Genomic DNA, 16511 nt, shown 5'->3' with positions numbered 1-16511 from the left:
TTACAGCATATTTCCCCGATGGCTCTGCAGCATATCAGCCCGGGGTTAATATACGATTATAGTTAACATGCATTATATGGGCTGCTTCATTTATTCCAAACTGTGTGGGTAGTCGAACGAAAAAGCAAGATGGCTATAAGTTGATGTGTTTTACTTTGATATCAGGAAGCTATAACACAACCCTGCTAACAGCAAATACTCCTAATAATCTTAAATTTCAAGTACTAGCAGTAAATCAAACCACCAAAATCCCACACCGCAACCTGCTATGCCAATCTATCTGTTTGAGCCCCCTCATCTCCCGGGGCGTTACTGGTTAAGGAAGGAGACGACCCCCAGCAGCGTCGATAGAGAAGCATAATTCCACGATCCAAGGGCTCCACAACTTCAGTTGTCAAAGCAATCCTCGTAACTTTCTTTGATGCACTATGGAGACTAGACGAAGCCCCATGAAAGGAGATGCTACGACGTACATGAATCTATAGAACTATGGATGTGGAGACGTAATTGACCAATCCTTTTCGGAATGATGGTCATGAGTGCTTTTTGCTTCCATGTGGGCAAACTCACAGTGCCTATCATATCATGAAACTATCGCCCCGGGAGGGAACTGCCGGCCTAATTTCCGGGTTTGGGTATCGTTAGAGTTTGTTTAGAGCTGCATCTAGGCGCGGTCCCCGCAACGTGGACGGTATGCATTGGCTAATTTTTCCATTCGGTCTATCATAGGCTCGTATATTAGGTTTCCCCAAAATTATGGACAGTGGTCGATATCCATACTATATCTGGCATAGGGGTTATATAGGTATAGACGCGCTAGATTATAGTTTGGGATGTCATGTCGGCAAATTATTTCCTGGAAAGCTGATCCTTCCAGATGGTAAGCACTTTGTATTGTAGTCTAATCTAGTATATCTATCCTTGCCTACATATTGTAAATTGACAGTCTATCTATCCGATAGGTTGAAATCCCACCGCTTGTAGCTTATTTTTGAGAATATTTCCTTTGTATGGTGTGGAAGAGGGTTTGCGGACTTCAACTTTGGCTTCACGGAAACTTTGAGAATTGATTTCTTTCTATTCCCATCCCCGGCCAGTTGGAGGTGTTTCATGAAGCCCTGGGGGTATATGGATATTTAATTCAGAATCTGAGACCTATCGTGTTGGTAAAAGAACAATGTATGTTTCTCTTATGTCCTTGTCTGGATGCTTCTTGTAGATATATATGGGGTATAAGTGAATCCCATAGCATAAACAGTACTCTGTAGACTAAACCTTTTCCTAAAACACCACATCCGACTGCGACAAACAGAAACACCGTCTTCCCCAACTCTACAAAATCCAAACCGCGCCGTTACCCGCGAAGTGGATGCTTCTAGACTGTTTGCACATGGAGAGAGCCCCTAGCCGAACCTTCAAACGACCCATATCCGACCAATCGATATCACATGAGACACGAACATGAAATGACGGTCAAGGAAGTGGGTTATGCGTGTAGTTCAAAGCAAACCAAGCTTATTCGCTACAACATCCAATCCCTGTCCTAGACTACCTTACCCCTGCCTTGCCCCGGCCCTTTAAGGCCTATTCCAGTTAGACCATCGCCGTAGATCTCTGCGCTGTCCACCCTGTCTTTCTTTGTTTACATCCTGCGCCACTAAACCCAGCATGTGAGATGTATGCATCGGGACCAAACAGTGTTAGGTGGAATAAGAATCTGGAGTTTCGTGCATGGGGACTGTATTCAATGGATCTGGCAGATCGTCGATCTACATCTGGCATAGAGCCGACATGAGCAGTATCCTGGTCCCACGTGTGTCGATCAAAGCCACTTAAACGTGTCTACGGAGAAGTCCGTAGAGGGTTTAGTGTATTGCCAGAAAGTTCAAATGAAATTGCCGGGCCAATTGGGCTGTCTTTTCAGATATACTCTACTCTACACGAGAAAAGTAGACCTCTGTCTCCTTACCTTGTAGAATTCGGGCAGGGCCTATTTTATATCGTTTCCAGCATTTCAATACAAGCCAAGGGTCTAATCTAATCCAGTCCATAGCCTTTAAATGCACGCAAATCAACAGATGCAATTAATATACAATGACCACGAAGGGAAAAGGGAATCAAAATAACAAGGCTTGGAAATGTAATCATCACAACTCATCCTTATCCTCCGCCGGCGGAGAGACAACCGGTCGCCCAGAATCCTTCGCCAAATCAACTCCAATCTTCTTGCGCCACTTCTCCCAAAGGGCATGGAAGTCCTTCTCCATCCCGCTCTCCATCTGATCCGGCAGGATAACAGTATACTCAACGAACAGATTACCCGCCTCATCATTCTCATCATGGTGATCATGTAAATGACCCTCGGAGTAATGTGGCATGCCCTCCCCGGCAATAGTCTCAACAGCCAAGGGTTGCACGACTTCACCACGTCCACGTCCAAGACGAACAACATGTCCATCAAGGTGTGTAAGATTGCGAGTCCAACCACCCATCCACGCCTCACGCAGCGAAAGAGTCTCCTTCCAGAAAAGATCCTTCCCCTTCCGCCGGAAGAACGTCCCATCCGTTTTCTCCTCCTCCGACGTCCCAAGCTCAGGCTCCTTCTCATCCAAAACAACAATCAGATCTCCAGCGACCCAGTCCGGACTCTCATCAGCCTCATTCTCAAACACAAGCCTAGTCCCCTTGCCCATCCCGGGCTCAATAGTAGCACCGGTCTCAACCTCATTCTTAACAACCCGATTCCCATGACAAACAGGACAAGGATTCTTAATCTTCTTCCCCTGTCCATGACACTTATCACACTGCATCTGCACCTGCTGGAACATCCCCGGCGCAAGCATATGTTTCTGAATAACCATACCACGCCCAGAGCACCGATCACAAGTAACAACCTGTCGATCCTTCGATCCCGTCCCCTCACAGGAATCACAAATCTGCTGCTTCTCAACGAGGAAGTTGATCTCGCGCCCATTATAGAAATCCCGCAACGGCAGCGCCGCCCGCACCTCCATATCTGGTCCGCGACGGTGTCCAGGCGCGTGGCCCGAGTGTCCGCCTCCACCGAAGAATCGCGAGAACAGGTCGAATGGGTCGTGGCTGCCGCCGGCCGCTTGGCCCTTGCGGTGCTGCTCTACCCCGTCGTGTCCGTATTGGTCGTATACTTTGCGCAGCGCGCTGGTCGAGAGGACGTCGTAGGCGTCTGCTATTTCGACGAATTTCTCGCGCGCCGTATCATCGCCACTAGGTGGGTTAGCAATTGCCTTGCGGGTGTGATGTGGACCATGTGTGAAGCCAGGTAGATATTTGGGAAATATGGAGGGATAGAAATGACAGAATAGTGGCTGCACTCACGGGTTCTTGTCGGGGTGGTATTTCTTGCTTAGTGTTCTGTATGCGCGCTTGATGTCCCTCTCTGACGCGGACTTCGCGAGTCCAAGAACCTTGTAGTAATCCTCGGCGGCGATTACAACGACGGAGAATAGCACCACGGCTACCGCGACTAGGAGTCGTAATAATTGCATTTTAGCGGGAGCTGCGCGAGCAGCTGCTCGTGCGCTCGGAGGGGATGTGGAGCTTTTGTGTTCGTGTAGACCGAGGTATGGAGGTAGGTGAAGGCTTCGACGAGCTGGGGGTTTTGGAGGACTTGTGATGTTTAATTATTTGACATATAGTATGCGATTGCCAGTAACACTGTTGTTCTCCCCCAACGAGCTTTATGCCAGATAGTAAAGAATTGGAGATTGGAGGTGTTGGCTCCGCGGCTTCATTATTCTAGATCTACATTAGGTGGCCTAAAACAGGAACAATGTTTAGCCGGGTCACGTGGTAGCAGATAGATTGGGAGTAGGACTACGTGCCTGGGAAATAAGCAATACACAACAGGTGATTTAGGGTAAAGGAGTAGAATTTGACTTAAAACTAGTACTTTCAATAAAAGAACACATTTGAAGGGGGGTTCTATTTACGTGGTGCAGTGTGTATGGTTATATCCTCTAGTCTCTCGTTCAATTCCATAGATATACTTGATTCCCTCCGCCGGATGGCGCTTTCCTATCTTAGCTGCCGCCGCTTTATTGAGGGCGCTCAGAGTCAGACTCACTGAGCTGCTCAGGCCAGACCCGTGATTGGCCAGTGATGTTTAATAAACGCTCAGTGAGCGCTTACCTAGTAGTGATGATTGAGCCTGCGTCGAACTTTAAGATATGTGAAGGCGGTTAATTATCCCTGGGGCAAGATCAACCCGACGGGAATTCGGCTGAAAGCATCATTGAACTGAGATAATAAGAGTCATGCCTTCCAATCTTACTTGACTGGGAGAAGCTGCCTTTCTATTAAGTCACGGCGAAGCTCCTCCAAAAGTAGATACACCCTCGAATCTGCCTGTTTTAGGGCGCGATAAAATGGTCTATACCCCTCACTCAGACCTTCTTCGTCAAGAATATCCGTTCCATCAACGAACTCCAGCATATACGTCAAAATTGCCATCCAATAAGTCTCACAGACACTCCCGTAATCTCGACAAAGCAAAAGGATAAGAGCTTCACAGTACCTCAAGGCGCTTGGGATTTGGACGGAGTAGAGGTGTGGGGGGAAGCGCCCTTGGCCGCGGCCTAGACTTGCTGGAGGAAGCCGAGTGTCAGACGCACACCAAATATCTGAATTGTTGTTATGGGAAGCAATCTCAAAATCTGGAAATTCCCAAAGCACATCAGACTTCTGATACAACAATATCGAAAGCTCATCGTCGATATGTAAGTGTGTAACGGGCGGAGGGCATCGTAGTGTATTCGAATACGGGCAATCTGAGCTTTGTGTGCAGGGAAGAAAGCCAGCTTTAGAGAGGGTGGAGTAGGAGATTTCGATAAGAGTATCGGGCACAACGAAGGAAACCCCCTGTCGCAAGATTAGTAGTGTTCCAACGACGGATCTTTGAAGAGAAATACTGACGTCGACAACCGTGGGAACTCCGTAGATGGTTAATAGATAGTTGCCCCAAAGAAGATTTGGGATATCAGCTGCGTCGAGAAGACAAGAGATTGAGGTGACAAGGTCATTATCTAGCTGTTGCCCACTGAAGTGGAAACCTGTCATTGTGGTCGTAGGTACCAAGTGTTTAAGACACTAACAAAGAAGTAGAAAGCAGAAACTGCCGGCTTCAATTGTCCTGGAGTGAGTTTAAGCACATGACCAAAGACTGGGGTAATGGGGTAATCAGACGTTGCCGGAGGGAACAATGCTGGTCTGCCCCAGCGACGGGCAGGCGCCTTGACGCGGTGCTGGGGATCAGTACTTTGGCAGTTATTGTGTATATTGACGTTGATTCTAAATGGAGTTTGGACTGGCAAGAGATGAAAATAATTAGGAAGACCTTGACCTTCTTCGGGGCAGGGGAGGGGACCCGGTCCAGTTGGAATTGATACACGTAGCAACTACGACTGGAAAAGAAATGGGAGGTTACCACAAATTGAGAGCATGGAGAGCATTCGTTGCCATGCAGCTCTCTATATAGCTTCGTGGAGACAAAGAAAAAGCCTCAGAATGAGGAGCAAAAGAAAATGCCATGCCTGAGCAAACTGCAAACATCGCCTTGCTGCAATCCGAAGGACTGAGGGTTTGTTTCCTAATCGGGTAGAGGACCTACCTTACAGCATTATTAGGCTCCATTAGCTCTTAATTCGGTAGCTTGGTCATTCCGCAATAAAAACGTAGACGTGAGCACTAGTACGAAGAACGAAAACCATCAAGAACGGGGCTGGCATCCATCATAAAATCATAAACACGCTAACATCCCCAAACTCCCAAATCAGATAAGAAATGCAATCAGTATCGTCCAGCCACATTAAAGATATCATTATGCCAGGTATGGCCAAGCCCCTGCGTCTCATCTCCCTCCTCAATAGCCTCCTGCGCGCGTGTAGCTTCCTCGTGCCAGGTCTTGACAATACTGCCGGGAGCATAAATACCCTTAAAGACACCCTGCGGCTCAATACCAATCCTAGCCTCGACATCCGAGTCGGCGGGTTTAAGGCGCGCGAGGACAGCCCGCACAAAGGTCGCCAGGTCCTGCGGGTTAGCGATGCGCGTAGCACGCAGCCGTTCACGGGCAAAGACTAGCTCGCGATTCAGCGCAAATGTCGCTGCAACAATCTCTTCTGCAATCTTCTTCTCTAGAACGCGCCGCACAAGATGTTTCAGGAATGGCTTGGTCAGCCAGACGAGGAATCTCCACTTGCTGCGCTTGACTGTGTAGTCGAGTTTGTGGATGCATACGCGAACACCGCGCAAGGAGAAGATATGCTCCAGGCGGTCGCGGCCGACTTCGATATCTAGCGAGATGTCGATACCGCGGCGGTCTAGGTAGAAGCTTGCTATGCCTTCGTCCTTCAGGTGGAAGAAGCCTGTGTGGGCGCGGAACCAGTAGCCGAAGTCTTCGGCGCTGATGTTTAGGCCTTGAACGGTGACTGTGAAGGCTGTTTTCATGAGTGTTTCTGTGCGCTTGGAGTGGGTTTTCACCACGTCGATGTCATTGCGAGTGAGGAGATGCATGCGGTAGGGGAGGAAGGAGGAGAAGTTTACTGTGTGCCCGGGTTCAAGGACTAGGTTCTCGAGGAGGAGGTCCATTTCTGGAGCAGAGATCTCCAGACGAGGGATTGGGATGTATTGGATTGTCCGGAGGAGCACTGGGAAGAAGACATTCACAAGGTCTGCTGGAAGGTCGGCCTTCTTGTCGTTGTATGCACCACAAGCATCCTGGTAGATCTTCTTAGTGGCATTGATTAACTTGAAGACGGCTGGGTCTTCCGGCACAGTTCTAAGAGTGCGTTTGGTCTGGGCGAGAAAATCGTCCACATCCTTTCGTAGGCCGGTCTCCGAGCTTACTTTGCCGGAGTGTTGTTTGAGTTCATCGAGCTTCTGCGGTGCCGAGTCGAAGAACTCGGGGTTGGTAAGCATGTCATGCAACGAAGTCCCGACCTCTTTGAGTAGATTATCAAACTCGGGATCTTTGTTTGCATGGCGCAAGACATTGTGAAACTTCTCCTGCAGCCGATCCCACTCTTCTGCGCTACCGAATGACCGCAAGACAATCCAGAATTCGTCGACCGCCCGCCTGAGGTCATCATTGACTCCCAGCTCTTCTTGAGCGACCGAGGCAGTATTCTCCGCTACATCCGCGTAGATCCTAGCATAGCGTGCTATCAATTGAGTAAGTGTCGACACCGAATCAGAGTAGTCCGTCCTCTCCCGGAGCCTTTGAACCGCCTGTTTCAACCGGAACAGCAAGGTGTCCCTCTCTCGGCCTGACAGGTGCTCCTTAGCGCTCTTTACAGCATCATGACTTGTCTGAGCGATCCCTTCCCCGGCCACATCCGCAACATGTGCAGCTTCCTCCTTCACCTCGGCCTTCGATAGCGCGTGCCCCTCATCGGCACCGGCCCCCTCTAGAGCCTGTTCTTCTTCCTCGGACGGTTTTGCTTGTTCGGCAACTCGCTTGGAAGATTCAGCGAGGGACTCAGCGGTATCAGCGAAGATCTGGCGGCCAACGGTAACGATATCATCGACGAAAAGACGGAAATCGGCATTAGTCAGAAGCAGACCACCGACGGTGCGGAAGCTGTCATATGCTACGCACAGGGATTAGCAAACGATCATCAGTTTTGTAATTTGCATGTGCCAAGGCCCGGAAACCGGGGCAGTTGCAGAGGGTGAAATGCGCGACCCACCAGCTTTAGTATCTGCCCGCGCCTTCACGTGGGCTGCCTGTCTCGAAACCCTCTCGCTATCCACCTCGACACGTGAACGGGCCAGACGCCACAGGAATTGCTGGAGCTGGTCTTGGCCGTTCTTCTGTTCCAGAAATTCGATGAAGGCCTGGATCCACAGTCGACTGTCCCGCACTAGTTGGCGACCGACACTGCCAATGTCCTGATTGCGCAGGTTGAGGACGTCAGAAGCTAGAAGGGTGCGCAGATTGGCGATGGTCTGTTCGGTTGTTGGCATGTACCCCTCAGAGATGGCGCGGATCATCTGGTAGCTATGTAGCTTTTGGTGGAGGCGTCGCTGACGGGAGGTGTCATCCTCGTAGCGAGGGAGGAGGGGTTCAGTCTCGGAAGGCATATTGAATAAGGCCCTATTGGACCGAGTGAGATAACTGTAATGTTTGGAGATGAAGCTGAATGAAGGTTGAAGTTCTACGTAGGGATGAGTTAAAGCTTGGGAACCTGTTTTGGGCACATGACGACACATCACTCCAGTGCAACGTAAATGTTTGTTCTTGTTATTTTGCTGATTTGTACATTAAAGACAGAACCTTGGAATGTTTCTTGATTATGCTTCTTATCCATTAATAAGTGATTCAAGAGACCTGAAGCTCCAAAGTAATTGAAGTAATTGAAGCCATCATGTACAATAGTGAAGAATCGATGATCGTGGGGAAAGCTATGGATTTAGCCGGGCCATTTATCGGAGCCTTTATGCAACCATGGCAATAGCGCCAACTAGATCGGGCTTATTTCAATGTTTACTTCATTTGATCGTCCATTTACCCATTCTGCGTTTCAAACTGGGTAATTATTGACAGGGAGACCCTGATCTGCGGAAGAAAGGGGACAAAAGCAATAAAAAATGTACATATATGCCTCATGCAATTCGAGAATGATATGTCCAATCTCGGATGAGCTCACTCACATTCTACGATGTACACCCATGTGGGAAATCGCCAAGTCCTTCTAAGCCCCCAACGTTGGGAACTGCAGGTGGGAAGAGCTCTGAGTTCGGAGATATGTATCTAATATGTACAATATACGCAGTAGAGCAGAGCATAGGAACGAGAATTATTAATGGAAGCTTTACGCCTTACACAGAGCTTCCTCCCTACCCGGACAAGGGGTCCAATCGGTGCCGGGATATGAAATCCCTAGATTCCGAATTGTCTCGTCCGACAAAGCTGAAGTGGATGTGGTTCCAGACCTGAAATGGAATATTCGAATTGAAGGGGCAGAAAACGGGAAAAGGGAAAATATCGCAACCGTGTTGGAGAATATGTAATCAAAAATCTTTCTGTCGGCGACCGAGAGCCATTCACAAGGCGAATATTATGGCCAACGCGGCGGACTCGAAACAGAGGCCAAAAAGTCTCACCGGGAAGCGCATCCGATCGGAGCTCCCTACGAATGTTATTTTCCTATCTATACTTGGGTACTCCGTACATGGAGATATACTTATGTTCACCGTGTGGTATATTCTAGGGCGGCAGTCTCCGTCGCCGGCCTCCGACATACAATTACTTTCCCGATCGACTTTCCAATACTCCGTAGCCTTTTGAAGAGGCTAAAGTGCAAAACCAAAATAAATATAAATCAAATAAATCAAATAAATTAAAAAAGGAAACACCGAATAGAATTAATTAGGGTATAGCTTCACTCCACTTCGGCACTATCTGCGGCTCTGGGAGCTCGTAGCTGTGGATTGGGGTGGAGTCATGGAACCTAAAACGGACTAGCGTCTACCCAAGGCGTTTTCCTCCCCGGCTTTTTCAGCCAATCAGGTTACAGACTTTCTTTATTCACAATTCTACTTGGTAGCTCCCATCACCAGTTCGAGGTCTACCGTGTAAATTGTTGATTTCAACTCCGAATACTCCAATTTTCAATTCTCCCCTCACATACCCAACCATCATTTATCGTGTTCGGGAGTACAGACAGTGCAGCTCCCTGCGTAATGCTGGAATGAGGAATAAATCGCGCATCCATGTAATTTCCATGTAAAATGATGTTGTCTTCAATTCCCGAAGAATACCCTTTCAATTCCATATTCAACACTGATTTGACTGTGTCTCCGCATTTGTCGGAGTCGGCGCCCGCCGTCTCCACACGCGCGATACTCCTCTCCTTGCTGGATCTGCTTCCCGAAAGAAAGAAAATTATTAAAAAAAAAATTTAAGACATTAAAAAAAGGAGTTTTTGGAGGGATCCAGATTCCAGAAGGGCTTTCATGCACAACGGTTCGCTGTCAACACCGAAAATGAAAATCCACATGGGTCGTGACCCTCTCCTTCGTCCGACTCTTCCCGACTTCAAATCATGACTCTTTTTTTTCTGTACTATACCGTGTTGCCTCGACACGCGGTCCCGGTTAATTATCTGGTCATCGTCCTCTCGGAATGTCCTGGATGATGTGCGCACGAACGTCTCAGGGCAAATTTAGCATGTTGTCTCGTGTACATAAAAACAGGCTCGCATCTGCTCCAAAATCTTTTAATTCTTTCTATCATTCTGCTTCCACCCCATACTCGAAGTCTTCTCAGTCCATCATGGCTCGATACCCTTTACTGCCCACTCAACAAAACCGGACGGTGCATGCCACCCCGGCTCCTTTTGTGAACCACACCTCGCCTGCGTAAGTCGACCCAGACCAGCTCGCCCAATTCGGGTTTGCGACGAGCGAAGCAGTCACTAATCTTAAGCTCTCATCAGTGATGCCAACTATGACACCGCCAACCCTTCATATATCCGCAAGTACCTGCGCACCTACGGCCTCACTCCTCCTCGCGCCGAGGGTTACGAGACACAAAAGGCCCGCTGCCTGGCACAGCTGGGTCTGAAGAGCACCCCTATCGAAAAGTTCCTGTACCTTAGCACTCTGCGCAAGAACAATGTCCACCTATTCTACCGTCTGGTGACAGACCACCTCAGGGTACGTTGAGCACCGAGACATGTGATTGGGCCGGGCAATCTTGGGGAGACGAAAATTAACCATAATCACCCCTGCAGGAACTGACCCCCCTGATCTATACCCCAGTGGTGGGCGAGGCCTGCCAAAAGTGGTCCGAGATCTACCAACAGCCCGAAGGTACGTACAGACGAAGACTGTTTGATTATCTTCTCCGCAGTCGAATTGTCATGTTTCTCCGCAGTTGGCAATTTCTCCGCACACGAATTAGAACCGGAGACGCTAACGCTCATTTTAGGTATGTACCTGAGCTGGGAAGATCGCGGAAATCTGGCTTCGGTCATCGCCAATTGGCCCGAGTCCAATGTCGAGATCACATGTATCACCGATGGCTCCCGAATTCTCGGGTTGGGTGATCTGGGCATCAACGGCATGGGTATCCCCATTGGCAAGTTGGCGCTTTACACCGCCTGTGCGGGTATCCGTCCCGAGGCCACCCTGCCTCTGACTCTCGATCTGGGTACTGGTAACAAGGCCCTCCGGGAAGACCCGCTGTACATGGGCAGCCGTCGCGACAAGGTCTCACCCGAGGAGGAGCGGGAATTCTTGGACGAGCTGATGGCTGCTCTTACCGAGCGCTGGCCTGGGTAAGTGACTTATTCTCACATGCCTTTCGGGTGATCTCCCTATAGCAACCATGACTAACGAAGCTTCTATAGTATCGTCATCCAATTCGAGGATTTCAAGAATCCCTTCCCTGCTCTTGAGCGGTACCGTGACATGTACACCTGCTTCAACGATGACATCCAGGGTACTGGCGCTGTCATCCTTGGCGGTGTCATCAACGCTGTCAAGCGCTCCGGTCTGCCCTGCAAGGACCACCGTGCCGTGTTCTTCGGCGCCGGCAGCGCCGGTGTCGGCGTTGCCCGTCAGATTGTCGAGTTCTTCATGCGCGAAGGCATGACCGAGGACGAAGCCCGCAACTGCTTCTACCTCGTCGACACCAAGGGTCTCGTCACCGCTGACCGCGGCGACAAGCTCGCCGACCACAAGGTCTACTTCGCCCGCCGTGACAACAACGGCGAGCAGTACAAGACCCTCGACGAGGTCGTCGACCACGTCAAGCCCTCCATCCTGATGGGTCTCTCCACCATGGGCGGCGTCTTCACCCCGGAGATCCTGCGCAAGATGGCTGACTGGAACACCGCCCCTCTCATCTTCCCCCTCTCCAACCCCTCTTCCAAGTCCGAGTGTGACTTCGAGACCGCCATCGCCAACACCGACGGCCGCTGCCTCTTCGCCTCCGGCTCCCCCTTCCCCAACTGCACCTTCACCAACTCCGCTGGTGAGACCCGCACCTACTACCCCGGCCAGGGCAACAACATGTACGTCTTCCCCGGTATCGGCCTCGGCAGCATCCTGTCCAAGGCCGTCCGCGTCACAGACAGCATGATCTACGCCTCCGGCGAGGCCCTCTCCGCCGCTCTCAACGGAGAGGAGCTCGAGCGTGGCTTGCTCTACCCCGACATCACCCGCATCCGCGAGGTTAGCGTCGTCGTTACCCGCAAGGTGATGCGCGCTGCCCAGGAGGACAAGGTTGACCGCGAGATCGCGCTCCGCTCTCTCAGCGACGTCGAGCTGGACAACTGGATCAAGGCCCGCATGTATGACCCTCACACTGAGGTCCGCGCTCTGGAGCGTGAGGTCGGCCACCTCCTCTCCAGTCTGGGAACAATCTCGCCCCCCATGACGGCGAGTGGCTCCCCGACTGAGGAGAAGAATGCCAAGTTGTAAGATTTGATCTTTTTCTTTTTCTTCTCATTTTTCTTCTCGGTTTTGCATACCGCATATTACAAAAGAAAAGAGCATCTGTTCTAATCTGTCAGCGCTTAGGATCACTGCGTGATGGACTCGCATGTCATATTTGACTTTTGATATTTCCCCTTTTTGTCGGTTTCGAGCGCGTTTCCCTTTTTCTTCTTCTCTGCCTATTTTCGGGTTGGACACGAACTTTTTTTGCCCCTGATTGAATACCCAGCACTTGTTTTGTCTTTTTGCTCGCATTTTGAAGGTCTTCGCATCTTGGGATAGTATAGCTGCCATTCCCATCTAAATGAACAAATTTTAAAATCATTTAAACTATCCTATTATCCATATCTCCTTTTACTTGGATGTTATCCTACGGTTCAGTTTGTATAGGCTCATTTAGTCCGATTATTCGGACGAAATGTCTATGGACGTCTATATATTGCATCCTCTTCCCTTGTACGGAGTAGGTCAACAATAATGGCGATCCTCGCTGATCAAATAACCCGGATGAACCCAACTCCCCGATTTTGCCAATCCACTTTCTTCAACGTGGAACCTCGGTCCTGGAGACTCCACAAGATCGGGAGATCAATCTATCCGACATTTAAGGAGGGTTTGAAAGCATTTTTGTATCATTATAAATCTTGAGGTATCTGGTTATTCCTGGTAGTTTTCTTCTTCAGATTTTGTGGTATAGAGGTATGTCTCCCCTTCGATTGCGAGAGAAATCCAGACTAACGCCATTGACAGAGTGTTCTATATCCATTGGGCTTGAATATCCACATCGCCAATTGCATTAGACTGCATAATTCACATTGTATATACCGATCGCATACGAGGCTGTACATACACCATGCCATCATCTCCCCTCGCAGATCCCGTCAAGCTCCCATGTGGGCTGGTTTTGCCGAATAGGCTGAGCAAGGTACGACAAGCCACATACAGTGTTCACGTCTAGTGGCTACGCACAAATGGGAATAAGGACTAACGCACTTCAAGGCCGCAATGGCTGAGTTGCTAGCCAAAAATAACCAGCCGACAGACCCTCTAGTTGATGCGTATGAGCAATGGTCGGACGGTGGATGGGGAAGTATTCTTACAGGTAAGACCTACTGCTGCCATGGACCAAGACCTTTCATTATACGCAAAGCCCTAACAACTCCAACTCCAACCCTCAATCCTTCAGTCCCTAACCACGACCCTGGTCCCACCCTACACCATCAAAACGTAGCCCAAAAAAGACAACCCTAACAAAATCACTAGGAAACGTCCAAGTCGACGTAAACCACATGGGCAGCCCTTTCGACCCAGCCCTACACAACGAATACAAAGACAGCGAAACCAACAGCGTCCTAGTCGCGCAATGGAAGAAATACGCCGACGCCTGCCAAAAGCACGGCACGCCAGCGATAGCCCAGATCTGCCACCCAGGCCGGCAGTCCTTCCGCGTCGCAGGCCGCCGCGGCATGTTCGCACAGACGCTCGCACCCAGCGCCGTGCCAATAAAGGTTGGAGATAGCTACCTCGAGAGACTGATTGGGTATCTGGCTTGGACTGAGCCTAAGGAGATGACGACTCAGGATGTCGAGATGGTCATTCGTCAGTTTGTTGATACCGCGAGACTAATGGCGGATGCTGGGTTTTCGGGTATTGAGCTGCATGCTGCGCATGGGTATTTGCTTGGTACGTTTCCTTTTCTTTTCATTTTGAAAGACTGACTCGATAAATTTCGTGCTAATGGTTCGTCTGTTTAGATCAATTCCTCAACGGCAAGGTATGACACTCGGGTTTCCTCTATCACCCCGGTTCAAACTACCACCATTATCAAATACCAACACAGCTACTAACTCCACCCAAAGACAAACCTCCGCACAGACGCATACGGCGGCACACCCGAGAAGCGCACCCGCTTCGTCCTAGAAATCATCTCGCAAACGCGCAAAGTCGTACCCGCGACCTTCGCAATCGGCATAAAGCTCAACTCAGCCGACCACAGCTCCACAACCTTCGAGGAAACAATGACACAAATCGCACTGCTAGCCGAGGCCGGCCTCGACTTCATGGAAATCTCAGGCGGCAGCTACGAAGATCCAAAGATGATGGGCTACGGCAAAGCCAACGCGACAGAGCCGAAATCCTCGCGCACCGCAGCGCGCGAAGCCTTCTTCCTCGAGTTCTCAAAGGAGGTGCGACAGCGCCATCCCGAGCTCGTTCTTATGTTGACTGGTGGGTTCCGCTCGAGGGCTGGGGCTGAGGCTGCTATTAGGGATAATGCTTGTGATCTTGTTGGTATTGGGCGGCCTGCAGCTATTGATGCTAAGTTCCCGCGTCTGTTGCTTGATGAGAGTGTTGGTGATGATGAGGCGCAGTTGCCTTTGAATAAGGCGCCTGTGCCGTGGTATACGCGCTTCTTGCCGTTGCATCTTATTGGGGCTGGGGCTGAGAGTGTAGGTCTTTTCCTTTCCTCTTTTGGGTGCTTTGCTAATGGGTTTGGTAGACGTACTATGCTGCGCAGATTCAGAAATTGGGGAAGGGGATTGCTACCCTTGCGCCACCTTGGTAGATTCTGTGTTTGTATTAATGCTTTTCAGTTTTCTCTTGTATAATACTATGTCTGTATCGGGGGACGAGGCACCCCGACGTGGCACTAGTCATGGCTCCGCGACACTGCAATATAGATTCCCGGAGGTCTTCTAGCGCTGAGGTAGAAGAGCCTCAAGGCACATCATTTGATGCCGAAGAACTTAGTAGTGGTCCAACCCTAGTGCCATGTCTATACACAATCTAAGATGTTGAATCCGCAAAGCTGCCATGGTTCCTTGTCGTTCCGAAAAATACTCTTGTTGGACCTATCCCCCTACAACAGGGTTCTTTCGATATCAATGTTCGGTTCCGTGAGGTATTAGATAGTCAACATGCGTGGATATAGTATTATCATTGTAGAGTACATTGTCATTGTGATACGTTATAAATACAAACACATGCTAGAACTAGCAGCCCAACTTTTCATCCTCCTCAACAGGGAATAACCGTAACTGATTCAACTTTTCCCGTTCCTTCAACTGCCCAAGTTGTTGATGAAGGGCATCGTTGCCCTGTACCAATTTTTCAATCCACAGTGCAGCCCCCTCGAGAACATATTTTCTTGTGAATGACTGTTTCTCAAGCCCCGGTACAATGCGGCAGAGCTCTTTATACCGCTCTCCAATGATCTCTCTTCTTCTCTTTTCCGATCGACAGTGGCACAATCTCTGCCCTGGTCTTTGCACACACTTCCTCTTCTTCTGCCCAGACTGGGTCCTGGGTTTGACGCAGCTTGCCCGTCGTGAACATTCAGTATTGTCCGGAGAGGAAATCTGGCCTTGGCTCGATGAGGATGAAGATGGCGAGGATGGGGTTTCGGAGAATCTTCTATTTTGTGGAACCATCGAGGGCTGGAACATGGGGAGTGTGAATCCATTCAGTTCTGATGGATCCAGTATAGGCTTCTCGGATGGCTCATCTATAATTTCGGGGATATTGAAGCCAATGTCCATGACCGTGCAGAAGCTGGCCATGTTCCGCATCAGATTCTGCACAAGTCTCTCTTCTGTCCAGGTGCCGATGGGACTAGAATAGCCGTGATAGCAGAAGCTGGGATCTGAACCCCATTGGAGACCTTCTTCCGGCCATTGGTCTCGGGAGATTGGTTGGGGTTTGTCGGCTTGCCAGGGGCAGTGTGAAAGGGTATGGTCCATTTGAAGTGTCTGGGTGTCGTTTTCCATTTGGGTTCTTTGACTTATGGAAGATATCCAGGTAGATGGTGGTATCGAGGTGAAATTGTACTTTGGGGGTTCGTTGATGGGTCTGGTTGTGATGTTCTGAAATCAGGCTTGTGGAAAGACAACGATATGTAACAGCACTTGGTTCTGGGATTAAGGATAAAGGGGGAAGTGAAGGGGATTGGCTTCTATTAATGCCGTGAAGCAAGTCTCATTAATGAGGAGCAGGGTTCCCTACGTCAATTCCGGAATGCACCCGGCATATTATAC

General features: G+C 49.7%; 6 protein-coding genes across 6 annotated transcripts; 2 read left to right on the top strand and 4 right to left on the bottom strand.

Annotated features, from left to right (window-relative positions):
• Nucleotides 1-2147: 2147 nt before the first annotated feature.
• On the bottom strand, nt 2148-3524 carry N7489_009496 (uncharacterized protein; the record flags this gene model as incomplete). Its single annotated transcript, XM_056715246.1, has 2 exons — nt 2148-3243; nt 3355-3524. 2 exons carry the CDS (start codon nt 3522-3524, stop codon nt 2148-2150), a joined length of 1266 nt encoding a protein of 421 aa, XP_056562868.1.
• Nucleotides 3525-4305: 781 nt separating this feature from the next.
• N7489_009495 (uncharacterized protein) lies at nt 4306-5094 on the bottom strand (the record flags this gene model as incomplete). The annotated part of the gene is made up of 2 exons (XM_056715245.1): nt 4306-4896; nt 4951-5094. 2 exons carry the CDS (start codon nt 5092-5094, stop codon nt 4306-4308), a joined length of 735 nt encoding a protein of 244 aa, XP_056562867.1.
• A 729-nt stretch (nt 5095-5823) lies between these two features.
• Nucleotides 5824-8118, bottom strand: N7489_009494 (uncharacterized protein; the record flags this gene model as incomplete). Its single annotated transcript, XM_056715244.1, has 2 exons — nt 5824-7625; nt 7725-8118. 2 exons carry the CDS (start codon nt 8116-8118, stop codon nt 5824-5826), a joined length of 2196 nt encoding a protein of 731 aa, XP_056562866.1.
• A 2044-nt stretch (nt 8119-10162) lies between these two features.
• On the top strand, nt 10163-12465 carry N7489_009493 (uncharacterized protein; the record flags this gene model as incomplete). The annotated part of the gene is made up of 5 exons (XM_056715243.1): nt 10163-10398; nt 10476-10695; nt 10773-10851; nt 10970-11318; nt 11391-12465. 5 exons carry the CDS (start codon nt 10163-10165, stop codon nt 12463-12465), a joined length of 1959 nt encoding a protein of 652 aa, XP_056562865.1.
• An 868-nt stretch (nt 12466-13333) lies between these two features.
• N7489_009492 (NADH:flavin oxidoreductase/NADH oxidase family protein) lies at nt 13334-15043 on the top strand (the record flags this gene model as incomplete). Its single annotated transcript, XM_056715242.1, has 6 exons — nt 13334-13405; nt 13480-13582; nt 13744-14163; nt 14235-14254; nt 14340-14927; nt 14978-15043. The coding sequence occupies 6 exons, from the start codon at nt 13334-13336 to the stop codon at nt 15041-15043; spliced, it is 1269 nt and encodes a 422-aa protein (XP_056562864.1).
• A 427-nt stretch (nt 15044-15470) lies between these two features.
• On the bottom strand, nt 15471-16244 carry N7489_009491 (basic helix-loop-helix domain-containing protein; the record flags this gene model as incomplete). The annotated part of the gene is made up of 1 exon (XM_056715241.1): nt 15471-16244. The coding sequence occupies one exon, from the start codon at nt 16242-16244 to the stop codon at nt 15471-15473; it is 774 nt and encodes a 257-aa protein (XP_056562863.1).
• Nucleotides 16245-16511: the final 267 nt, after the last annotated feature.

The sequence above is a fragment of the Penicillium chrysogenum genome, assembly GCF_028827035.1.
Source record: "Penicillium chrysogenum strain IBT 35668 chromosome Unknown utg000005l_segment0_segment0, whole genome shotgun sequence".
NCBI lineage: Eukaryota > Fungi > Ascomycota > Eurotiomycetes > Eurotiales > Aspergillaceae > Penicillium > Penicillium chrysogenum.
Note: the sequence above shows the minus strand (reverse complement) of the source record. Positions and strands in the feature narration are given on the sequence as shown.